This window comes from Gorilla gorilla, chromosome 1, assembly GCF_029281585.2.
Source record: "Gorilla gorilla gorilla isolate KB3781 chromosome 1, NHGRI_mGorGor1-v2.1_pri, whole genome shotgun sequence".
In the NCBI taxonomy this organism is placed as follows: Eukaryota; Metazoa; Chordata; class Mammalia; order Primates; family Hominidae; genus Gorilla; species Gorilla gorilla.
The window spans coordinates 54,782,434-54,805,725 of NC_073224.2; the positions used below are offsets into that span (position 1 = coordinate 54,782,434).

General features: G+C 43.2%; 1 protein-coding gene across 1 annotated transcript; it reads right to left on the reverse strand.

The window, feature by feature from the left end:
- Positions 1-8,015: 8,015 nt before the first annotated feature.
- TIMM17A (translocase of inner mitochondrial membrane 17A) lies at positions 8,016-22,936 on the reverse strand. The gene is made up of 6 exons (XM_019028732.4): positions 22,789-22,936; positions 20,967-21,066; positions 20,773-20,836; positions 14,596-14,724; positions 12,799-12,909; positions 8,016-8,897 (listed from the first exon to the last, which is right to left on the reverse strand). Exons 1-6 carry the CDS (start codon positions 22,812-22,814, stop codon positions 8,812-8,814), a joined length of 516 nt encoding a protein of 171 aa, XP_018884277.3. The 5' UTR covers positions 22,815-22,936; the 3' UTR covers positions 8,016-8,811.
- Between the last annotated feature and the right edge of the window lie 356 nt (positions 22,937-23,292).

The window sequence follows — 23,292 nt, forward strand, 5'->3', positions numbered from 1 at the left end:
GAGATCTTAAGTATCTGTATTAAAGTTTTAAAGGAAACCACTTAAGTAATATAAATTGAAGACAGTATATAACTCATAAGCCAATAAATGGGGAACTATGTAGTTTAAAAAAAAAAAGCAAAAAACTTGGCCGGGCACAGTGGCTCACACCTGTAATCCCAGCACTTTGGGAAGCTGATGTGGGCAGATCACCTGAGATCAGGAGTTTGAGACCAGCCTGGCCAACATGGTGAAACCCCATCTTTACTAAAAATATAAAAATTAGCCCAGTGTGGTGGCGGTAATCCCAGCTACTCAGGAGGCTGAGGCAGGAGAATCACATGAACCCGGGAGGCGGAGGTTGCAGTGAGCTGAGATTGTGCCACTGCACTCCAGCCTGGGCAACAGAGTGAGACTTTGTCTGAAAAAAAAAAAAAAAAAAAAAAAAGGAAAAGAAAGAGTAAGACAGGATATTATTACTTCAAATCGAGGAGGCAGAAACCTGGGATGGTAAGTAGTTCACAAATACCTAGGTATAAATTGCTTGTTAATGTTCTAGCTCACATGTTGGAGTATTATCTGTCTAATAATACAGTCTCAAAACAAATAAAATAAAAATTGGCTGAGCGCAATGGCTCATGCCTATAATCCCAGCACTTTGAGAGGCCAAGGCAGGTGGATTGCTTAAACTCAGGATTTTGAGACCAGCCTGGCCAACGTGGTGAACCCCTGTCTCTAAGAAAAATACAAAAATTAGCTGGGCATGGTGGTGCATACATGTGGTCCCAGTTACTTGGGAGGCTGAGGTGGGAGGATCACTTGAGCCCAGGAGGTCAAGGCTGCAGTGAGCCGAGATCGTGCCACTGCACTCCAGCCTGGGCAACAGAGCAAGACCCTGTATCAAAAAATAAAAAAATTAACAGAACACAAGGGAAAACGGACAAATTTACCAACAGAGTAAGAAACGTTACACGCCTCTCCCAGTAATTAAAGTAATTAACAGATCAGGGAATACCTTTTTTTTTTTTTTTTTTTTTTTTAGAGATGGAATCTTGCTCTGTCACCCAAGATGGAGTGCAGTGGCACAATCTTGGCTCACTGCAACCTCTACCTCCCAGGTTCAAGCCATTCTCCTGCCTCAAGCCATTCTCCTGCCTCAGCCTGCCAAGTAGCTGGGATTACAGGTGCGTGCCACCACGCCCAGCTAATTTTTGTATTTTTAGTAGAGATGGGGTTTCGCCATGTTGGCCAGGCTGGTCTCGAACTCCTGACCTCAGGTGATCCACCTTCCTCTGCCTCCCAAAGTGCTGGGATTACAGGTGTGAACCACTGCACCTGGCCTTTTTTTTTTTTTTTTTTTGAGACAGGGTCTTGCTCTGTTGTCCAGGCTGGAGTGCAGGGGCATGATCTCGGCTCACTGCAATCTACACCTCCAGGGTTCAAGCAATTCCTGTGCCTCAGCCTTCAGAGTAGCTGGGACTACAGGCATGTGCCACCATGCCTGGCTAATTTTTGTATTTTTTAGTAAAGACGGGGTTTCACCATGTTGGCCAGGCTGGGTGCCTGTCTAACTCCTGGCCTCAAGTGATCCACCCATCTCAGCCTCCTAAAGTGCTAGGATTACAGGCGTGAGCCACTGCACCCAGCCTGTATTTCTATTTACTAGTAATGAACAATGAAATTTGAAATTTAAAAACCAATACCAGGCTGGGCACAGTGGTTCATGCCTGTAATCCCAGCACTTTGGGAGGCCGAGGCGGGTGGATCACCTGAGGTCAGGAGTTTGAGACCAGCCTGGCCAACATGGTGAACCCCCATCTTTACTAAAAATACAAAAATTAGCCAGGCATGGTGGCAGGTGCCTGTAATCTCAGCTATTCATGAGGCTGAGGCAGGAGAATCGCTTGAACCCAGGAGGTGGAGGTTGCAGTGAGCCAAGATCACACCACTGCACACCCCAGTCTGAGCGAAGAGTGAGACTAGGTCTAAAAAAATAAAAACAAAAAAACCCCCACAAAAACAACAACAACAAAAAAACCCCCCAAAAAACCCAATACTATTTACAAAGCATTTCCTAAAATGAAATATTGAGGTTTAAATATAACAAATTATATGCAGGACTATATGCTAAAATTGCAAAACACAGATAAAACCCAATCCCAGTAAAAACCCCAGCAGGACTTTTTGTAGATAACAACAATCTAATTATAAAATTTATGGGGACAGGCAAAGAAACTAGAATAGCCAAAATGATGTTGAAAAAATAAACAAAATTGGAAGACTCATACTCATTTCAAAACTTACTATAAAGCAATGGTGTGACCCTGATGAAAGGTAGACACATACATCAACGGGACAGAATAGAGATTCAAGAAACAGACTTTTGACAAAGGTACAAAAAATAATTGCGGGTCACATGTCTTACAATGGACTTATATCACAATATATAAAGAACTCTCAGAACTAAACAGTAAGAAAAACAATTTAAAAATGTGGCTGGGTGTGGTGCTCGTGCCTGTAATCCCAGCACTTTTTTTTTTTTTTTTGAGACGGGGTTTCACTCTATCACCCAGGCTGGAGTGCGGTGGTACCATCTCGGCTCACTGCAACCTCCGCCTCCCGGGTTCAAGCAATTCTCCTGCCTCAGCCTCCCAAATAGCTAGGATTACAGGTGCCCACCACCACGCCTGGCTAATTTTTTTTTGTATTTTTAGTAAAGACAGTGTTTCACCATGTTGGCCAGGCTGGTTTCAAACTCCTGACCTCAAGTGATCCGCCCATCTCGGCCTCCCAAAGTGCTAGGATTAAAGGCGTGAGCCACCATGCCTGGCCTGTGATCCCAGCATTTTGGGAGGCCAAGGCGGGCAGACGGCTTGAGTTTAGGAGTTCAAGACCAGCCTAGGCAACATGGTGAAAACCTGTCTCTACAAAAAAATACAAAAATTAGCCAAGCTTGGTGGCATGTGTCTGTAGTCCCAGCTACTCAGGAGGCTGAGCGGGAAGGATTGCTTGAGCCCAGGAGGTGGAAGTTGCAGGCGGGAGCCAAGATTACACCACTGCACCAATGCTCCAGCATGGGTGATAGAGCCAGACCCTGTCTCAAAACAAAACAAAAACAAAAGCATGAAAGATTTGAACAGACACATCACTAAAAAAGACACACAGATGGCAAACAGATGAAAGGATGGACATCATTAGTCATTAGAGAAAGGAAAATTAAAACCACTATGCACCTATCGGAATTGCTAACATAAAAAAAAAAATGGCACTACCAAGTGCCAAGGATGCACAGCAGCCAGAACTCTCATAGGTTGCTAGTGAGAGCGTAAAATGATACAATTTGGGAAACAATTTGGCATTTTCTTATAAAATTAAACATATACTTGCCTTACAACCTAGTGATCCTATTTATTTTACCCAAGATAAATGAAAACATGTTCACACAAAAACCAGTAAGTAAATGTTTATAGCAACTTTATGAATAATCATGAAAAATTGGAAATAACTCCAATGTCCTTCAACTGGTGAAGAGATGAATAAACAAGTGTACATCTGCACAATGGAATAAAAAGGAACAAATGATTGATTCACATACCATCATGAATGAATTAAATGCACTTTGCTAAATGACAGAAACTAGATCCAAATACTACATGTCGTAAGATTCCATTTATCTACTGAAAAGATAAAACTACAGACAAAAAACACACCAGTAGTTGCCACGGGTTGGAAGGAGTAGGGAGAGGGGTTGGCTATAAAAAGGCAGCATGGGCCAGGAACAGTGGCCCACACCAGTAATACCAGCCCTTTGGGAGCTCAAGGTAGGAGGATTGCTTGAGCTCAGGAGTTCGAGACCAGTCTGGGCAATATAGTGAGACCTGGTCTCTACTAAAATTAAAAAAAAAAAAAATTAGCTGGGCATGGTGGCACACGCTTGTAGTCCCAGCTACTCAAAGGGCTGAGGCAGGAGGATTGCTCAAATCTGGGATGTCAAGGCTGCAGTGAGCCCTGATCACACCACTGCATGCCGGCTTGGGCAACAGAGCAAGACCCTGTCTCAGAAAGAAAAGAAAAGAAAAAGGCAGCATGAAGACATTTTGGGAGTGATGTGATTGTAGTTTAAGATTACCTGTGTGAAACTGTGGTGGTGGGTAGCCATCTCTAAGCATTTATCAAAATTAACTGAACTGTACCCCATAGTGAATTTTACTGAATGTAATTTAAAAATCAACCAAGATGTGGAGAGAAAGATGGAATGAAGGCTGGGGAAATGAATACAATCACATTGCAAATGAATTGCATAACCACACTGAAGAGAGTGGGGGAGAAAGGAGTATAATTAAATAGCTTTGGAACATGTTTTGAATAGATACTGAAGACTGAAAACAGCTGTGTACAAACACTATTCTAGCTGGCAAATCCATTTCTCAGAGCTATGGTTTACTAAGTCCAAAATATATGTAACCAGGATTGAACAAATGAGCAAATTATTATAATGAGAAGCCAGGTTTCTTGCTGTTACAACTAAGAGAGACAGCTAGAATGAATCCTGTGGTGCCAGATTGGAGTTGGAGGGACTTAGTTTTTGTTTTATAACACAAGGACAGATACAGAAATAAACAGAAGTTTATGTGCATGGATTATATACTACATATTTCCTAGCTTTATGCACTGAAAAGGACTAGAATATGTAAAACATAGGGAAAAGGAGGGAAAATATCCAATAATTATTTGTCTTATTAGCTAAAGATGTTAGCCATTGTCAATTTTCTTGTTTTGTTTCTGTTTTTGAGACAGAGTCTCTCGCTCTGTCACCCAAGCTGGAGTGCAGTGGCGCGATCTCAGCTCACTGCAAGCTCCGCCTCCCAGGTTCACGCCATTCTCTTGCCTCAGCCTCCCAAGTAGCTGGGACTACAGGCGCCTGCCACCACGCCCGGCTAATTTTTTGTATTTTTAGTAGAGATGGGGTTTCACCATGTTAGCCAGGATGATCTCAATCTCCTGACCTTGTGATCCACCCGCCTCAGCCTCCCAAAGTGCTGGGATTACAGGCATGAGCCACCACGCCCGGCCCTCAATTTTCTTGTTTTTGAGACAGGGTCTTGCTCTGTTGCCCAGGCCGGAGTGCAGTGGTGCGATTTCAGCTTACTGCTCCCTCCATTTCCCAGGATCAAGGAATCCTCCTGCCTCGGCCCCTTGAGTAGCTGGGGCTACAAACATATGCCACCATGCCCAGCTAAATTTTTTGAATTTTAGTAGAGACAAGGTCTCATCCATGATCTAACAGACTGAATAGAGTTTATTATTATTATTATTTGAGGCCAGATGCGGTGGTTCATGCCTGTAATCCCAGCACTTTGGGAGGCTGAGGCGGGCAGATCACCTGAGGTTAGGAGTTCGAGATCAGCCTGACCAACATGGTGAAACCTCAAGTCTCGACCCCAAGTGATCCGCCCGCGTCAGCCTCCCAAAGTGCTGGCATTACAGGCATGAGCCACTGGGCCCAGCCTGAATAGAATTTGGACAATTAATTTTAACTATAAGTAACATGCCACAGGGTGGAGCTATGACCATGCTTTCATAATTTGCAGACATTTCCTATGTGAAAACAGATGCACTTTCAATAGCAGGTGCAGCTGTACCCATGTCTTCCAAACCCTGATTCAGAAATCCACTATTTCGGCCAGGCACAGTGGCTCACGCCTGTAATCCCAGCACTTTGGGAGGCCGAGGTGGGAGGATTGAGTCCAGGGGTTCAAGACCAGCCTTGACAATGTGGCAAAACTCTGTCTCTATTTAAAGAAAGTGCTGGCCAGGTGCAGTGGTTCATGCCTGTAATCCTAGCACTCCATCTCAAACAAACAAACAAACAAACAAAGACAGAGTCTTGTTCTGTTGCCCAGGCTGAAGTGCAGTGGCATAATCATAGGTCACTATAGGCTTGACCACCTAGACTCAAGGGATCCTCCCGCCTCAGCCTCCCAAGCAGCCGGTACTACAGGTGTGCACCCTATCTCTGGCTAAATTTACGTTTTGTAGCTAGCGTCTCACTATGCTGCCCAGGCTAGTCTCCAACTCCTGACCTCAAGCGATCTTCCTGCTTCAGCCTCCCAAAATGCTGGGATTATGGGTGTGAGCCACCATCCCCAGCAGAATTGTTTAATAAATATTCTAAAACTAAATTTGGTATACTAGAGTAGAGCTCAAGATAAAAAGTAAAAAAACTAAATTGTTTTAATAACTGAAATAAATAACTGGAGAAACAAGCAGATTAGGAAGGAGGTTTTCCCTAGGTCTTTACTGGAATAGTGAAGTTAGTTTCTCACTTTTAAGGTTGAAATGCCCATCAGAAATACCCCATCTGTTTTGCTTGGTATCTGACACCTTGTGCCAAATTGGCATGCAATAGTGGATTACTTTTTTGTTTTGAGACAGTCTTGCACTGTTGCCCAGGCTGGAGTGTAGTGGCGTGATTTTGGCTCACTACAACCTCTTCCCTCCCAGGTTCCAGTGATTCTCCTGCCTCAGCCTCCCAAATAGCTGGGATTATAGGTGCCCGGCACCATTACCAGCTAATTTTTTGTATTTTTAGTACCCACCGGGTTTCACCATGTTGGCCAGGCTGGTCTCGAACTCCTGACCTCATGATTCACCCTCCTCAGCCTCCCAAAGTGCTGGGATTACAGGTGTGTGCCACCACGCCCAGCACTTTCTTTTATATTTTTGAGACGGAGTCTCGCTTTGTCGCCCAGGCTGGAGTGCAGTGGCAAGATCTCGGCTCACTGCAAGCTCCGCCTCCCGGGTTCACACCATTCTCTTGCCTCAGCCTCCAAAGTAGCTGGGACCACAGGCGCCCGCCACCACGCTCAGCTAAGTTTTTGTATTTTTAGTAGAGACGGGATTTCACTGTGTTAGCCAGGATGGTCTCAAACTCCTGAGCTTGTGACCTGCCCGCCTCGGCCTCCCAAAGTGCTGGGATTACAGACGTGAGCCACTGCACCCAGCCAGACTGTTGTGTCTTTAAAAAAAAAAAAAAGTTAAACCTAGAACTACCATATGACTTGGTAATCTCACTCTTATGTATATATCCAAAAGAACCAAAAATAGGAGTTGAAACAGATAGTTGTACACCAATGTTCATAGCAGCATAATTCACAATAGCCAAAAGGTAGAAACAACCTAACTGATCATCAAATAAAATGTGGTATATGCACACTATGGAATATTATTCAGCCATAAAAATAAATTTTGCTACATGCTACTACATGGACCTTAAAACATGCTAAGTGCATTAAGACGGACACACAAAAACAAATATTTTATGATTCCACTTATATAAGGTACCCAGAAAAGGCAAATTCACAGACAGAAAGCAGAATTGTGGTTACTAGTGGTTGTGGTGAGGAAAGAATGGGAAGTTATTATTTAACAGGTACAGAGTTTATGTTTGTGAAGGCTGGACATGGTGGCTCATGCCTGTAATCCCAGCATGGGGTGTGGGAGGCTGAGGCAGGAGGATGGCTCGAGGCCAGGAGTTCGAGGCTGCAGTAAGCTATGACTGTGCCACTGCATTCCAGCCTGGGTGACAGAGTAAGACACTGTCTCTAAAAACAAAACGGAGTTTATGTTGATGATAATGAGAACATTTTGGGTATACATAATGGTGGCTGTTATACAACATTATGACTGTATTTCAATGCCACTGAATTATACACTTACAAATGGTTAATAAGTATTATTTTATGTATATTTTACCACAGTCGAAAATTCCCAAATTATCCAAACACAATCAGTAATTAAATGCCTACCATATGTATGGCATTGGGCCAAAAGATAAACGTGTGTTTACAGTACCCACATGGCTTTGTTCTCCATTTCCCACAGATGTAGGCAAATGTGTAATTAACTAACATCATGCCTCCTATAGGGCCACATGTCACTTCCAATATCAGGAAAATGACCTGTCCTGAAGTGCTCATCCATTTTCCAGGCCCAACCAGACCCCAAAATACATCGTTTATGCAGAGGACTTGGAACACATTCAAAACAGTACATACTTTATTTTCAAGCATACAAGAAACACTAAACTCTTCCAGTGCCAGTACACTCTCCATGAATTCTTCATATAGAATTGGGTATATTGGAAGCAAGTTGTTTCTGGTGAAATTTCTGATGATCAGGAATCAAGACTCAGTAGCCCTAAAGGAAGAGAGTTTTGTATCCAATATCCTCAAAACCAAGACATAGTATATTTTACTTTCAAAGTAAACTATAAACATTTTACCATATCCTTCAATCCATAAAGCATCTCGCTGTGAAATGATCCATGTTGACTCTGCATAATTCTCAGAAGTCACTTCAAGTGATGAGGGACTAACTATAAAACATGCATTATTTGAAGTACATGAGCATGAAACGTCGAAGTCTACAACTTATCTTAAAAGAAAGAGTAAGTTCCACCAGCTTTTTATTGTTTGAATAACAGAACACACAAAACCAGGCAGAGAAGTCCGCAAGGAGATGATGATCATATTTCACTGTTTTTTGGCCCTTTGGTCCTTCATCTTTCAAGCACTTACTGTATTTTCCTTTAGCGATTTAAACATTTATTTTGATCACAAATGCAATTCAAGTGTGAATAAATAAACGTATTATCTTTTAGCACCCTTCCCCGCTTGTTCCTTTAAATAGAAAAAAGTGCTAAATGTCTCTTTATAGCCTATTGGCCATAGCTGTCCCACCTATGGTTTTAAAAACAGACTGTGACTTGATCTTCTGAAATCCTTCTCGAACTACAACTCGTTCTGTTAAAGAAATCCTAGGAAAGAAGTCCTACTGATATTGTCGATAGTCTCCAAAAGGTGAGGAAGGTAACTGAGTTGAAGGCAACTGGGAGGGGTCTTCTGCAAACTGAGGACCTGCAAGTGAGAAATAAAAAGGATTTAAAAATCACCTGAATACTATATTATTAAAAAGAACAAATCTCTATAGAGAGTAAATCAATCAACAACAAAAAAATGTGCTAAATTAAAGCTATAACCCTAAATTTCTTTATAGATCTGCCTAATTCCCATAAGAGTACTGGAGAACCTTCAAATTTGGTATAACATATGACAGACTGGCTTGCTATGCTCCAGAATGAACAGTTCTTAAACACTATGCTAGGACAGTCAGACGGATTAATTATAGCAAGAAGCAAACTTCAAGTTTTTAAAGCAACTGCTGTAACAAGCTGCCATATATCAAGATTAGAAGAGTTTCTCCCACTTCTTGTCATATTTTTCAGTAGCTATTTAAAATTATTTTCACAAAGTATAAGTATCTTAGTCATGTTTTAAGATAACTTGGTAATCCAATTTATATAACCAATTAAGTAGGGAATGAGCTCTGAAATGGGAAGACACCCCCTAGCTTGCTGTAGAACAAAGTCTTGCAGTTTTCATTTTCAAAGGATAGGAGAGCCTGTGAACTAAGAAAAACAAAGTGGCTTAAAAAAAAAAAAAAGACTTTTAGGGGATGAATCAATCTTTTCTCCTTTAAGAAAAACTGAAGTAGACTAAAAAATATCTGGAAGGAAGAGAGAAAGAGGGCAGTGGTAGAATTCTCTGAAGTTTTCAAAGTGTTTCACTCATATATTTTTACTTCACTATAAATGCAACTATCTGTTAATTACAGAAAACTTGAGAAGATACTGGGTAAAAAAGATAAGCCGGGGCCGGGCACGGTGGCTCTCGCCTGTAATCTCAGCAGTTTGGGAGGTTGAGGCGGGCAGATCACCTGAGGTCAGGACAACATGGCGAAACCCCGTCTCTACTGAAAATATGAAAATTAGCCGGGCATGGTGGAGGGTGTCTGTAATCCCAACTACTCAGGAGCTGAGGCAGGAGAATCACTTGAACCTGGGAGGCGGAGGTTGCAGTGAGAAGAGATCGCGCCATTGCACTCCAGCCTGCGAGACAGAGCAAGTCTGTCCAAAAAAAAAAAACAAAACAAAACAAAAACAAAAAAACCCCAAAAAAAGATAAGCCGATGAAAACCACTGTTGCCATTTACATACAGTTCTGTCTAATCTTTTCCCACTGTTTTAAAAACTTTTTTGCTGGGCGCGATGGCTCACATTCCCAGCACTTTGGGAGGTCAAGGCGGGCGGATCACGAGGTCAGGAGTTCGAGACCAGCCTGACCAATATGGTGAAACTGCATCTCTACTAAAAAATACAAAAAAAAAAAAATGAGCCGGGTGTGATGTTGCGCACCTGTAGTCCCAGCTACTCAGGAGGCTGAGACAGAAGAATCGCTTGCACCCCAGAGGCGGAGGGTGCAGTAAGCTGAGATTGCACCACTGCAATCCAGCCTGGGCGACAGACCGAGACTCTGTCTCAAAAACAAAACAAGACAAACTTTTTCATGTAAGTTCACTGGAAAAACATGATTAAGTTTTCAAAGATATCCCCCCTACACAGCTTTTCAGAAACACATCTCTTGTCTAAAAATAAATACACCTCTTTTAGGCTGCTTCTATATAAATGCTGAGTTTTAATTACTAAAAAGGAGATTCCAGCTGGGCATGGTGGCTCACCCCTGTAATCCCAGCACTTTGGGAGGCCGAGGCAGGAGGATCGCTTGAGCCCAGGAGTTTAGGATCAGCCTGGGCAGAGACCTCATCTCTACAAAAAATATAAAAATTAGCCGGGCATAGCGGTGCACACCTATAGTCCCAGCTGCTCAAGAGGCTGAGGTGGGAGGATCGCCTGAGCCCAGGAGGTCAAGGCCGCAGTGAGCCGAGATTGCACCACTGCACTCCAGCCGGGGTCACAGAGATTCTGTTTCAAAAAAAATTAAAATAAATAAATAAAAAGGAGATTCCCTCTGAGGAAAAAAGCCTAAAACAAAGTACTCAAGGCTAATTTCTATGAGATAATGTAACTATTTAAGTTTTTGCTATATCCATTTCTGAATTTCTGTGAATATGGAACTGTTTTGATGTTTTATGTAAAGTCTTTCACACTGAAGCAGTCAAAACAAAATTGGAAATGACCATCACAACAGAGTGTTAACTCAGAAGTAAGGAATGAAAAACAAACAGAAGGTGAGAGGGTCTGCAGGGTCATCTAGATTACTCACTGCCATTTAACGAGCAGTGCACTTGAAAATTGTGCCAAAAAGATACTGAATCTCTTGCTAGGTGCCTCAGGGAAATCAAAGCAAATTGGGATGTATGATCTATTCCTAACTTTATGCTGAATCTTTTCCAAGCTCCAAAAATAATTTTCAACATGTCTCACTATTCTACGTATTTCTTTCCTTCCCAAATGCCAGGTCAAATTTTCACTACTATTATCCTCACTATATATATATATACACACACACACACACACACACACATATATATATAACATATATAACATATATAATATACAACATATATAATACATTACATATATACAACATATAACATATAATATATAACATATATAGCATATATATAACATATATATGTTATATATATATATTTTTTGAGACGGAGTCTTGCTCTGTTGCCCAGCCTGGAGTGCAATGGCGTGATCTCAGCTCACTGCAATCTCCGCCTCCCAGGTTCAAGTGATTCTTGTACCTCAGCCTCCCAAGGAGCTGGGATTACAGGCGTGTGCCACCATGCCCTGCTAATTTGTATTTTTAGTAGACACGGGGTTTCACCACGTTGGCCAGGCTGCTCTCAAAACTCCTGACCTCAAGTGATCCACCTGCCTCAGTCTCCCAAAATGCTGGGATTACAGGTGTGGGCCACCGTGCCTGGCCACCTCACAATATCTTTCTGCATCCTTCCATTGTCAAGGGATATTTTCATTTAGACACTGAAATTTTTTTTTAAGAGATGGGGTCTTGCTCTGTTGCCCAGGCTGGCCTTGAACTCCTGGGGTCAAGTGAGTGGCCTCCTGAGTAGCTGGAACTACAGGAGTGCACCATCTTGATAGAAGTTTTCTGTTTGTTTGTTTCATTTTGAAACAGAGTCTCGCTCCATCGACCAGCCTAGAGTACAGTGGTGTGATCTCGGCTCACTGCACCCTCCACCTCCCAGGTTCAACTGATTCTCGTGCCTTCTGAGTAGCTAGGACTATAGGCGTGAGCCATTATGCCTGGCTAATCAGCTGAGAGCACATTCTATAACCACGTAATGATCATTCAGCCCACAATTTAATTATTACCCTATGCATCATATAGGAGGAACAACAGGCAACAAATTAAACCAATATAAAAATTAGCCGGGCTAACACATTTTCTAAGATACTTCTACTGTGAACCCTAAAGTGACCTTCCCAAATATGAGTCACTTTCCACTACTCTCTTCTTCAAAACAAGCAACACTATCTAAAATAAGCTAATTTATCTGTTAATTTGTTAGTCTGTCTCCCCCTACCAGAATGTAAGTCCTTGAGGGCAGGAACTGTCCTGTTCACTACCTAAAACAGTGTCTGGCATGTAGATGTACAATACTAAATTGTTAATTGACCATCATGATTGTTATACATCTGCAGAACCATTCTTCAAGTCCCTTTAAAATGATCAGACATTTCTTGCAAGACATGAGCACTGATAAACCCTAAGTACTATAAAGAAAGATCAACAGCAAATTTATACAAAAAATTTTTGTTTTTGTGGCTAAATATAACATGTTCATTTTTTACCTATTATCACAGTCCTCATGAACCACAGCATATTAATACATACCACACATTTTATCAGACAAAGTATGTTCTTTCTTAACATCAGAAAACCATTCCAAAATGTTTGAGCTATAGTTTTAAGCAAAAAGACTCACCATTGGGAAACTGTGCAGAGGCAAATCTTGTCAACAAGATACCAGCCCCTTCAATTAAAGCTAGGAGAATGCCACCCATTGCGGCTGACCCAACCATGGCCACTGGTCCATCTGAAGACATTAATAACAAAGAGATTATTTTTTACAGAAATCTAGTTTACTGTAAGAGATAGTAAAGAAGAGAACTGTCCATATGGTGACATGCTCCCCCAACTCCCAAACTCTTTCTTATTGCCTAAGACCCAGAGTCAGTAAACTACAGCCACCCACAGTCCACCCACTGCCTATTTTTGTAAATAAAGTTTTACTGAAAGGCCGTAAATCCCAGCACTTTGGGAGGCTGAGGCAGGCAGATCATGAGGTCAGGAGTTCGAGACCAGCCTGGCCAACATGGGGAAACCCCGTCTCTACTAAAAATACAAAAATTAGCTTGACGTGGTGGCGGGCACCTGTAGTCCCAGCTTCTCAGGAGGCTGAGGCAGGAGAATTGCTTGAACCCAGGAAGCAGAGGTTGCAGTGAGCCGAGATTGTGCCACTGCACTCCAGCCTGGGTGACAGAGTAAGACTCCGTCTCAAGAAAATAAATAAATAAATAGGGCCGGGCGCAGTGGCTCACGCCCGTAATCCCAACACTTTGGGAGGCCGAGGTGGGTGGATTACGAGGTCAGGAGATCGAGACCATCCTGGCTAACATGGTGAAACCCCGTCTCCACTAAAAATACAAAAAATTAGCCAGGCGTGGTGGCACACACCTGTAGTCCCAGCTACTTGGGAGGCTGAGGCAGGAGAATCGCTTGAACCCGGGAGGCAGAGCTTGCAGTGAGCCGAGATTGCGCCACTGCATTCCAGCTCGGGTGACAGAGTGAGTGAGACTCAGTCTCAAAAAAAAAAAAAGAAATAAAATAAAATAAAATAAATAAATAAAGTTTTACTGAAACACAGCCATACTGTTTCGTTTATGTATTATCCATGGCTGCTTTCATGCTATGACAGCAGATTTAGGTAGCTATGACAAAGACCACACAGCCCACAAAGCCTAAAATATTCACTATCTGGCCTTTTACAGAAATAGTTTGCAAATCCCTTGTTCTAAACCACTAAGCTCAAAGGAATTCTGGTTTGCTCTCTGTCCTGAGGATCCAGAAGATGGTTCTAAGTTCCTTATTCATAACAACTCTATATGGCAGGTGTAATTATTAATTAACTCCAGATTATTGGTGAAGAAATTATAGCATAAAAAGTTTGGTAAACTGACCAGCCATACAGCTAATTAATGGCAGAACTGGGACCTGAAGTGCTCTCAACCACTGTAATATATGGGTTAGAATTCCATGCTCTTTCATTCTCAAATATTCCAAATAAATAGATCCCCTTACTTTTTTTTCAAATCACCATATACTGTATATTTATGCTATGTCAAATTAAACAACGCTCAGTTTTATAATTATTATTATTTTTGAAGCAGGGTCTCACTCTGTTGCCCAGGTGAGAGTGCAGTGGCTCAAGTGATCCTCCTGCCTCGGCCTCATGAGTAGCTGGGACTATAGGCATGCACCAACACACCCAGCTAATTAAAATTTTTTTTTTTGTAGAGACCAGGTCTCCCTGTATCTGATCTCAAGCTCCTGGACTCGTGCAATCTACCTGCCTCAGCCTCCCAAGTGATGGAATTATACTCATGAGCCAATGTGCCTGGTCAATAATCAGTTTTATATATTACAGATGTCATTCAATTGAGGCAGATGAAGTTTTCCTAAAAGTGTGGCTTCTACTAGTATGTCTGTAATGACTACTTACTTCTTGCTGCCAGTATGGCTCCCGTTAAGGCACCACTTGTGATGGAGTTCCAGGGATCTTCCTTTCCTCTGACTTGAACCATACTACAGTCAATCATGGAAAACAGCCCTCCCCAAACTGCAAAGCTACCTATTTTATTGTAAAAAGAAACAAGCAAATACTAATTTAAATTTCATCTTCTATTTAAAATATTATAGTCAAAAACACACTCACTATAGTCTCAAAATTTATAGTCCAAACAAATACATGCAAACACAAGTTTGAATAAACACTGAACAAGAGTTAGAATACTTATCTTTCGAATAAAGCTGGATTGTATTATATCAGCTGGAAAATTAGCAACGGCCCAAAGCCTAAAAGAAATAAGCCAGCCGGGCGCCATGGCTCACACCTGTAATCCCAGCACTTTGGGAGGCTGAAGTGGGCGGATCACCTGAGGCCAGGAGTTCAAGACCAGCCTGGCTAACATGGCGAAACCCCGCCTCTACTAAAAATGTAAAAATTAGCCGGGTGTGGTGGCGAGCACCTGTAATCCCAGCTACTGGGGAGGCTGAGGCAGGAGAATTGCTTGAACCCAGGAGGCGGAGGTTGCAGTGAGCCGAGATCGTGCCACTGCACTCCAGCCTGGGCAACAAGAGTGACACTCCATCTCAAACAAACAAAAAAGAAGCTAAGCCTAAAAGAGTCAGGCTGCATATGTGTAAAAACAAGCAAATCACCCTTCCAGAACAACATATCTCTCTGGTTTAAGCAGCAATAAACAAAATCAAACTACTCTGCTTCCTCTTTCGTTCTTTTCTTTCATAGCTTTACTTACCTCTATTTTTGGCCTTTCTGCATTATATGTCATTGAGCATCTACTCTATGAAAATCACCGATGGGAAAACAAAAGAAATCCAGCTATTCTGGAATGTATTACAGGTGTAAGCCAATCCATGCTGAAGGGGCAAATGAATGATATAAATAGCTAGAATTATGGAACATCAAAGGGATGGAAATTGCCTGTCCATCCTTTATTCCTCAGATATGAATTTAAAACAACCTTAAATCAGCAGATTACTTTGCACTTAAACTCTATCTAAATACAAAAACAGCCAGGTGCGGTAGCTCACGCCTACAATCCCAGCATTTTGGGAGGCCGAGGCGGGTGGATCATGAGGTCAGAAGATAGCATCCTGGCCAACACGGTGAAACCCCCGTCTCTACTAAAAAATACAAAAAAAATTAGCCAGGTGTGATGGCGGGCACCTGTAGTCCCAGCTACTCTGGAGGCTGAGGCAGGAGAATGGTGTGAACCCAGGAGGCAGAGCTTGCAGTGAGCCAAGTTTGCACCACTGTGCTCCAGCCTGGGCAACACAGCGAGACTCCGTCTCAAAAAATAAATAAATAAATAAATAAATAAATCCAGTGGATAGTACCAGTGGAGTACAGCATAAGCATCCTCATTTTTAGTACAATATTAGACATCACATCCTATGTAAAAATAAACCAGTTATTTCTTCTAACTCAGTAATTCTATGCCCTGGGAGAGAGCTATGACATCTAGGTATATTAGAATTACCTCACTAAAATTTTCTGACAAGACCCTCCCATTTCCTCATGAGCCTAAAATCTCAGGAGACCCTTCCCCTGAGAATCATTGCCAGAATAAGTTTTGGCTACTGATGAGAATGGAGAATTTGAGTCTAAGCAGGATGAGGAGGAGATCCATAAAGGGTAGCCTGGTGTGAGGATCCAGAGCCAGATGAGGCAAACGTCTATACACCTGGACACCCTCGAACAAGGTTTCAGAGCCTAAGCAAGAGAGAGATTCTCAAGGAAGGCAGCCTGGCATGGAGTGTCAGAGTATACCCTGACAAAGGGCAGCCTGTTGTGGGGTACCATAGCCCAAGCAGGTTAAGAAGGCAGGTATACATATGAAAAGGAAGAAAATAATGAATCCTGTGGGGATGAACTGGAAATACGAGATATCAATATAAACTTGTGATTTTCAATATGTATAGATATACAGAAATATAGATTGTATACCACTCTTGATTTTTCTTTTCTTTTAAAAAATTTTTTTGTAGAGAGGCATTCTCTCTAAGTTGTCAAGGGTGTTGAACTCCTGGGCTCAAGCCATTCTCCTGCCTTGGCCTCCCAAAGTGCTGGGATTACAGGTGTGAGCTACCACTTCTGGCCCTAAATACCATTCTCAACTAAAAGGAACTGGGGCTCTTTGGAGAAATGGCTACAACAGGAAAAGCTGCCCTGCCCACAGCTGGGGCATGAAAAGTACAAGATGAGCCTGAAATGTCTTCTTCCAAAATGCAAGAAAGTGGTCAAAGAGTAACAGGGACATGTCAAAATCCTATCTTATTTTCTCTATGAAAATATAAGACCTGGGCTGGGCCGGATGGCTCACGCCTGTAATCCTAGCACTTTGGGAGGCCAAGACGGGTGGACTGCCTGAGCTCAAGAGTTCGAGACCAGCCTAGGCAACATGGTGAAACCCCATCTCCACTAAAATACAAAAAACTTAGCCAGAAGTGGCGGCATGCGCCTGTAATCCCAGCTACTTGGGAGGCTGAGGATGGACAATCGCTTGAACCGGACAGATGGAAGTTGACGTGAGCCGAGACCGCGCCATTGCACTCTAGCCTGGGCAACAAGAGTGAAATTCCGTTTCGAAAAAAAAAAAAAGAAAATATAAGACCTAAGTCCGGGCGTGGTGGCTCATGCCTGTAATCTCAGCACTTTGGGAGGCTGAGGTAGGCGGATCACCTGAGGTAGGGAGTTCAAGACCTGCCTGACCAATATGGTGAAACCTCGTCTTTACTAAAAATACAAAAATTATCCCGGCTGTGGTGGCGCATGCCTATAATCCCAGCTACTCAGGAGGCTGAGGTGGGAGCATCACTTGAACCTGGGAGGCGGAGGTTGCAGTGAGCCAAGACTGTGCCACCACACTTCAGCCTGGGTGACCCTATCTCAAAAAAAAAAAGAAAGGAAAGAAAACACCTTTCAGAACACAACTATGATTTTCCCATACTGCCTGTCCCTCCCTGCACCTTGATCTGAATACCTTAGCAAATGCTCACCAAATTAATAAAATCATCATCCTAGTATTTTTAGAATTTAAAATACCATAAAAACTTCTCAATAGCTTCCTAAAAAAGGCTAACCTCTAGGATTTGAAATGGATAATTCCAATTCACTCATATCACCACTCACTCTTCCTCTATTTCACCGTGCTTTGTAAGAAAAAATAAACTCTTCCAGTTTTTCCCTATTACCAACATCTACATTAGCATGGAGCATTTGTCACAACTAATGACCCAATATTGACACATTACTATTTTTTTTTTTTGAGACAGAGTCTTGCTCTGTTGCCCAGGCTAGAGTGCAATGGCACAATCTCGGCTCACTACAAACTCCGCCTCCCGGGCTCAAGCGATTCTTCTCCCTCAGTCTCCCGAGTAGCTAGGATTACAGGTGCCTGCCACCACACCCGGCTAATTGGTGTATTTTTAGTAGAGACGGGGGTTTCACCATGTTGGCCAGGATGGTCTCGAACTCCCGACCTTAGGTAATCTACTGCCTCAGCCTCCCGAAGTGCTGGGATTACAGGTGTGAGCCACTGTGCCCGGCCGACACATTACTATTAACTGAAGTCCATACTTAATTCAGATTTCCTTAGTTTGCTAATGTCCTTTTTCTGTTCCACAGTACCACATTACATTTATTTTTATTTATTTATTTATTTATTTTGAGACAGAGTCTCGCTGTCACCCTGGCTGGAGTACAGTGGCGTGATCTGGGCTCACCGCCAAGTTCCACCTCCCGGGTTCAGCCATTCTTGTGCCTCAGCCTCCCAAGGAGCTGGGACTACAGGCGCCCGTCACCATGCCCGGCTAATTTTTTTTGTATTTTTTTTTGTTGTTGTTGTTATTTTTAGTATTTTTAGTAGAGATGGGGTTTCACCGTGTTAGCCAGGATAGTCTCGCTCTCCTCACCTTGTGATCCGCCTGCCTCGGCCTCTGAAAGTGCTGGGATTACAGTCATGAGCCACTGCGCCCGGCCTACATTTAGTTTTTAATTTTATTTATTTATTTATTTTTTGAGACAGCGTCTCACTCTGTCACCCAAGCTGGAGTCCAATGGCACAATCTTGGCTCACTGCAACCTCCACCTCCTGGGTTCAAGCGATTCTCCTGCCTCAGCCTCCTGAGTAGCTGGGATTACAGGCACGTGCCACCATGCCCAGCTAATTTTTGTATTTTTAGTAGACGTGGGGTTTCACCATGTTGGCCAGGCTGGTCTCAAACTCCTGACCTCGTGATCCACCCGCCTTAGCCTCTCAAAGTGTTGGGATTACAGGCGTGAGCCACTGCGCCCAGCCCTTTTATTTTATTTTTTAGAGACAGAGTCTTGCTCTGTCACCCTGCCTGGAGTACAGTGGTGCAGTCTCGGCTCACTGCAACTCCACCTCCTGGGTTCAAGCGATTCTCCTGCGTCAGCCTCCTGAGTAGCTGGGACTACAGGCATGCACCACCGGGCCCAGCTAATAATTTAGTTGCTATGTCTTCACAGGCTTCTTTTGGCAGTGACAGTTATCTGATGGTATTTTAACTCACTGAAAATGCGTAAGGTGATAGAAGCAGCCTCTCAAAAAACAAGCAAAAACCTATACGGCTTCTGCATATACTAGAGGTTCTGGGTTTGGTGTGAACTTTTTAATACCACTCATCATTCTTGAATAACACAATAACCACCAACACGAAAACAAAGAGAAATTAGTTACTAATTACTTTCCAGGGTAGATAATTCTTACACAGGGAACAAAGGAAAAAGATACAACATTACCTCAACCCTCAGGAACTAAATTTCCTCATCTGGAAAATGGGAGATAATAATAGTACTAACTTCTTCATTACTGTGAGAGTTAAGAAAAGCAAAGAGAAGATTATTTTGATACCCAAAACATCTAAGGAACGACTGAAGTATTAAGATTTTTTCATGTCTTATATACGGTCTCTCCAATCTAACTATACCCTTGTGTTGTTTGTTTTTGTTGCTGTTTGAGACAGGGTCTCTGTCACCCAGGCTGGAGTGCAGTGGTGCAATCTCACTGCAGCCTCAACCTCATGGGTTCAAGTGATCCGTCCATGTCAGCCTCCCTAGTAGCTGGGACCACATGCACATGCCCCAACACCTGGCTAATTTTTCCATTTTTCTGGGGAAATGGGCAGCCATGCTGCCCAGGCTGGTCTCGAACTCCTGAGCTCAAGCTATCTGCCTAACTCAGCCTCCCAAACTGCTGGGATTATTGGCGTGAGCCATTGCGCCCAACCCTGACTATACCTTTGTAAGTGAATATAACCTACAAACATTTTTTGTCACCTCCCTTTTCCCAGCTTCTGAATAACCAAGTTTACAAAGTACAATGAATAGAATCTTTTCAAATTTTCCAATGACCTCTGCACAATGTCCCAAAGCCTTGGAGAAGAGTCCAATCGGCTTGATGGGTTTCTTCTGCATGAAACCCCAATCCTTCAGATCACATTCTCTTCAGCTTTATGTTACCTCAGAAGCTATCGGTCCTGACTCACGAACCTGAGGTTTTTTTTTTTGAGACGGAGTTTCGCTCTTGTTGCCCAGGTTGGAGTGCAATGGCGTGATCTTGGCTCACTGCAACCTCCGCCTCCCGGGTTCAAGTGATTCTCCTGCCTCAGTCTCCTGAGTAGCTGGGATTACAGGCATGCGCCACCACGCCCAGTTAATTTTGTATTTTTAGTAGAGATGGGGTTTCTCCATGTTGGTCAGGCTGGTCTCAAACTCCTGACCTCAGGTGATCTGCCCACCTCGGCCTCCCAAAGTGCTGGGATTACAGGCGTGAGCCCCGTGCCCGGCCTCACACCTGAGCTTTAAATAACTGTCTTTCTTCTGGAGAAGGAAAAAAAAAAAAAAAATCACCGAGTGTCTGAAGGACAGAGACAAGATTTTCAAATGGGTATCATAATTCAGGTTAATTTTTCAAACAAACTACAAATCAAGAAGAAACTATAGGGATATATGTTTGTGACAAACTGTTAGACCAAACTAAAATCACTAATTGTTGTAATCTAAAAATAAAAATAGCTCCATCTTCAAAGGAACAGAAAAAAATAGTTCAGTTAAAATGAAAATTCTGCTTACCTCCTAACTGTGGAGCCCTGGTTTTAATAGCTGTCAAACTCCCTCGTAGTCTGTGGTTTACTCCCTATAACAAAAAAAAGGAAGCAACAAAAAATATATTAGAAGTACATTTCTAAGCCACTGATGGGACCACCAGTAATATCATCAAACCTAAGTTGCAAGTGATGATAAAATAAGACCATTCACCCACTTACCACTGGAGAATTGCGAAAACCTTTGATTGCTTGAAAGATACCACCACCAATGGTACCCATCGTAAAGGCCCCACCACAGTCATCGACAATTCGCCATGGGCTAAGAACAGGGGGGAAAAAAAGACCATATTTCTCATTCACAAACCATAAAATCTTCTTTGCCAATACAGTAAGGATTATAATGGAACAGATTATACTGCAGGGCCCACTGCAACCAATAAACATTTGGCCTATAAAATGACTTGAGGAAATGCTGTAATCAAACAGGGCAGTCAAAAAATCAAAGCAGTTTTGACTACAAAGATAACCAGGTAACTGATTATATTGTTTCAGGGCATATGTACTAAGAGAAAGCAAAGGGGCTACCTAATGATTTAGTAAATGAAAACCCATTATTTTTCTAAGTTGTTTTTTTTTTTTTGAGATGGAGTCTCACTCTGTCACCCAGGCTGGAGTGCAATGGCGCAATCTTGGCTCACTGCAACCTCCGTCTCCTGGGTTCAAGTGATTCTCCTGCCTCAGCCTCCCAAGTAGCTGGGACTACAGGCGCGTGCCACCACGCCCGGCTAATATTTGTATTTTTAGTAGAGACGGGGTTTCACCATACTGGCCAGGCTGGTCTTGAACTCCTGACCTCGTGATCCGCCTCGGCTTCCAAAGTGCTGGGATTACAGGCGTGAGCCACCATGCCCGGCCTTATTTTTCTAAGATCTTTAACTCAACATAGTTAAATATTTTAACTCTCTGCTAACCTGTGTCATTATAGTACATCAAACAGCTATTTACAGTGTGCTGAGTCCTACATATCTGAGCACAATCCAGAATGGAGGATAACTGCTTTGAAGAAGATAAGTTTGAAGAGCCAGGAGCCCCTAAAACTTGTATTTTGTATGCCATTTGTGGGAGAGGGGAACATAAAACATGCAACAAGGCTAGGATACCAGAGTAATAATTTAAGGTCCTGGGCACTTTCACAAATTGAGGACATCTTGGTTGTTGCTCTTACACAATAAAACAAATGATTAACCGAAATATCAAGATTTGATTTTTTACCTATAACCCTAGAAACTTTAAACTCTGGCAACCTGAGACTTCTGACAGCAATTACATCGTTTTATAATTATCTATGTGTCTGGTTTATTCATACTCAATAAACGCTGGATGTAACAATGAATTTCTGTCCATGGCTTTTCAGAGAACACATGCTATTACCTCTTCCTATTTCCCAGGTAATTTTTGTCCCCCTCTACCCTCAAGAAAGAATTCCAAGAAGAAAAACAAGGCCCCACGCAATAAAGAAGCTTATCCAGACCCCTTGGCTAAAATCTATGTTCCATTCATTTAAAATGCTTCACTCTGTGGACACATATCATGATACAAGTAAAACCTCAAGAATGACACTCCCTCAAATGCCTATTCTTCAGTTCCTCAACGCAGGAACTGAGCAAGGCGAGACGGAGGGACGCGCCCAAGGTCACCTCGACGAACAGAGGGGATTATAACTGGCCCCGCATAAAGTCGATTACGCCCTGCGTTGGGAGGAGGTTCCGAGGTTCTATCAAACTCAAGTCTGGACCTCTTTACCATCCATCACAAGGTCACACGGGTGCTGGGTTGGGAGAGGGAGGCTCACGCGGCCGGGGAGGTACTGAGTACAGGGCTAAGAAGCCGACTGGCCGCGAAAGACCGCACTGCCCAGTTAACAGGCCCAAGTCGACGAGGCTGCGGTTGAGTCTGGCTTGCACCTTGGGAGCCTAGACAAGGGAGAAGGAGGGCAGTAGGCAGGGGGCAAGAGAAATGCAAAGACAGCGGTGAAGCTCACCAAGGTTCTCGCGCGTACTCCTCCATCTTGACTCCAATGCCGCGAGTGATGCCGGGCAAGCTGGGCGGAGCCTGACCCCAGAGGCGGAAGTGATCCCGAGAGGAGGGCGTTAAGGTCTATGAGCATTGGTTCACCATTTCCCGCTGCAGCCAATGGGAGCCAGGACTCCTGTGGCCAGCGTGTGGTTGGGGCATTGGCCGCGGCGTGGCGAGACTGGCCCTGCCCACGTCCTCAAAGGCCGCGAGTCCCGGCTGTGTGGGCGGGGGGGCTACCAATGATGGAGTCACACTACCCGGTCACCAGAGGTTCCGTGGACTGAAATCAACGCGATACTGCCTAAATACGCTTCTTTCTTTCCCTTCCCTTCCGCCTTCCCTTCCCCCTTTCCTTTTCTTCTCTCCTTCCTTCCTTCCTTTTTCTTTCTTTCTTTTTCTTTTCTTCTTCTTTTTTTTTTTGAGACGGAGTCTGGCTCTGTCGCCCAGGCTGGAGTGCAGCAGCGAGATC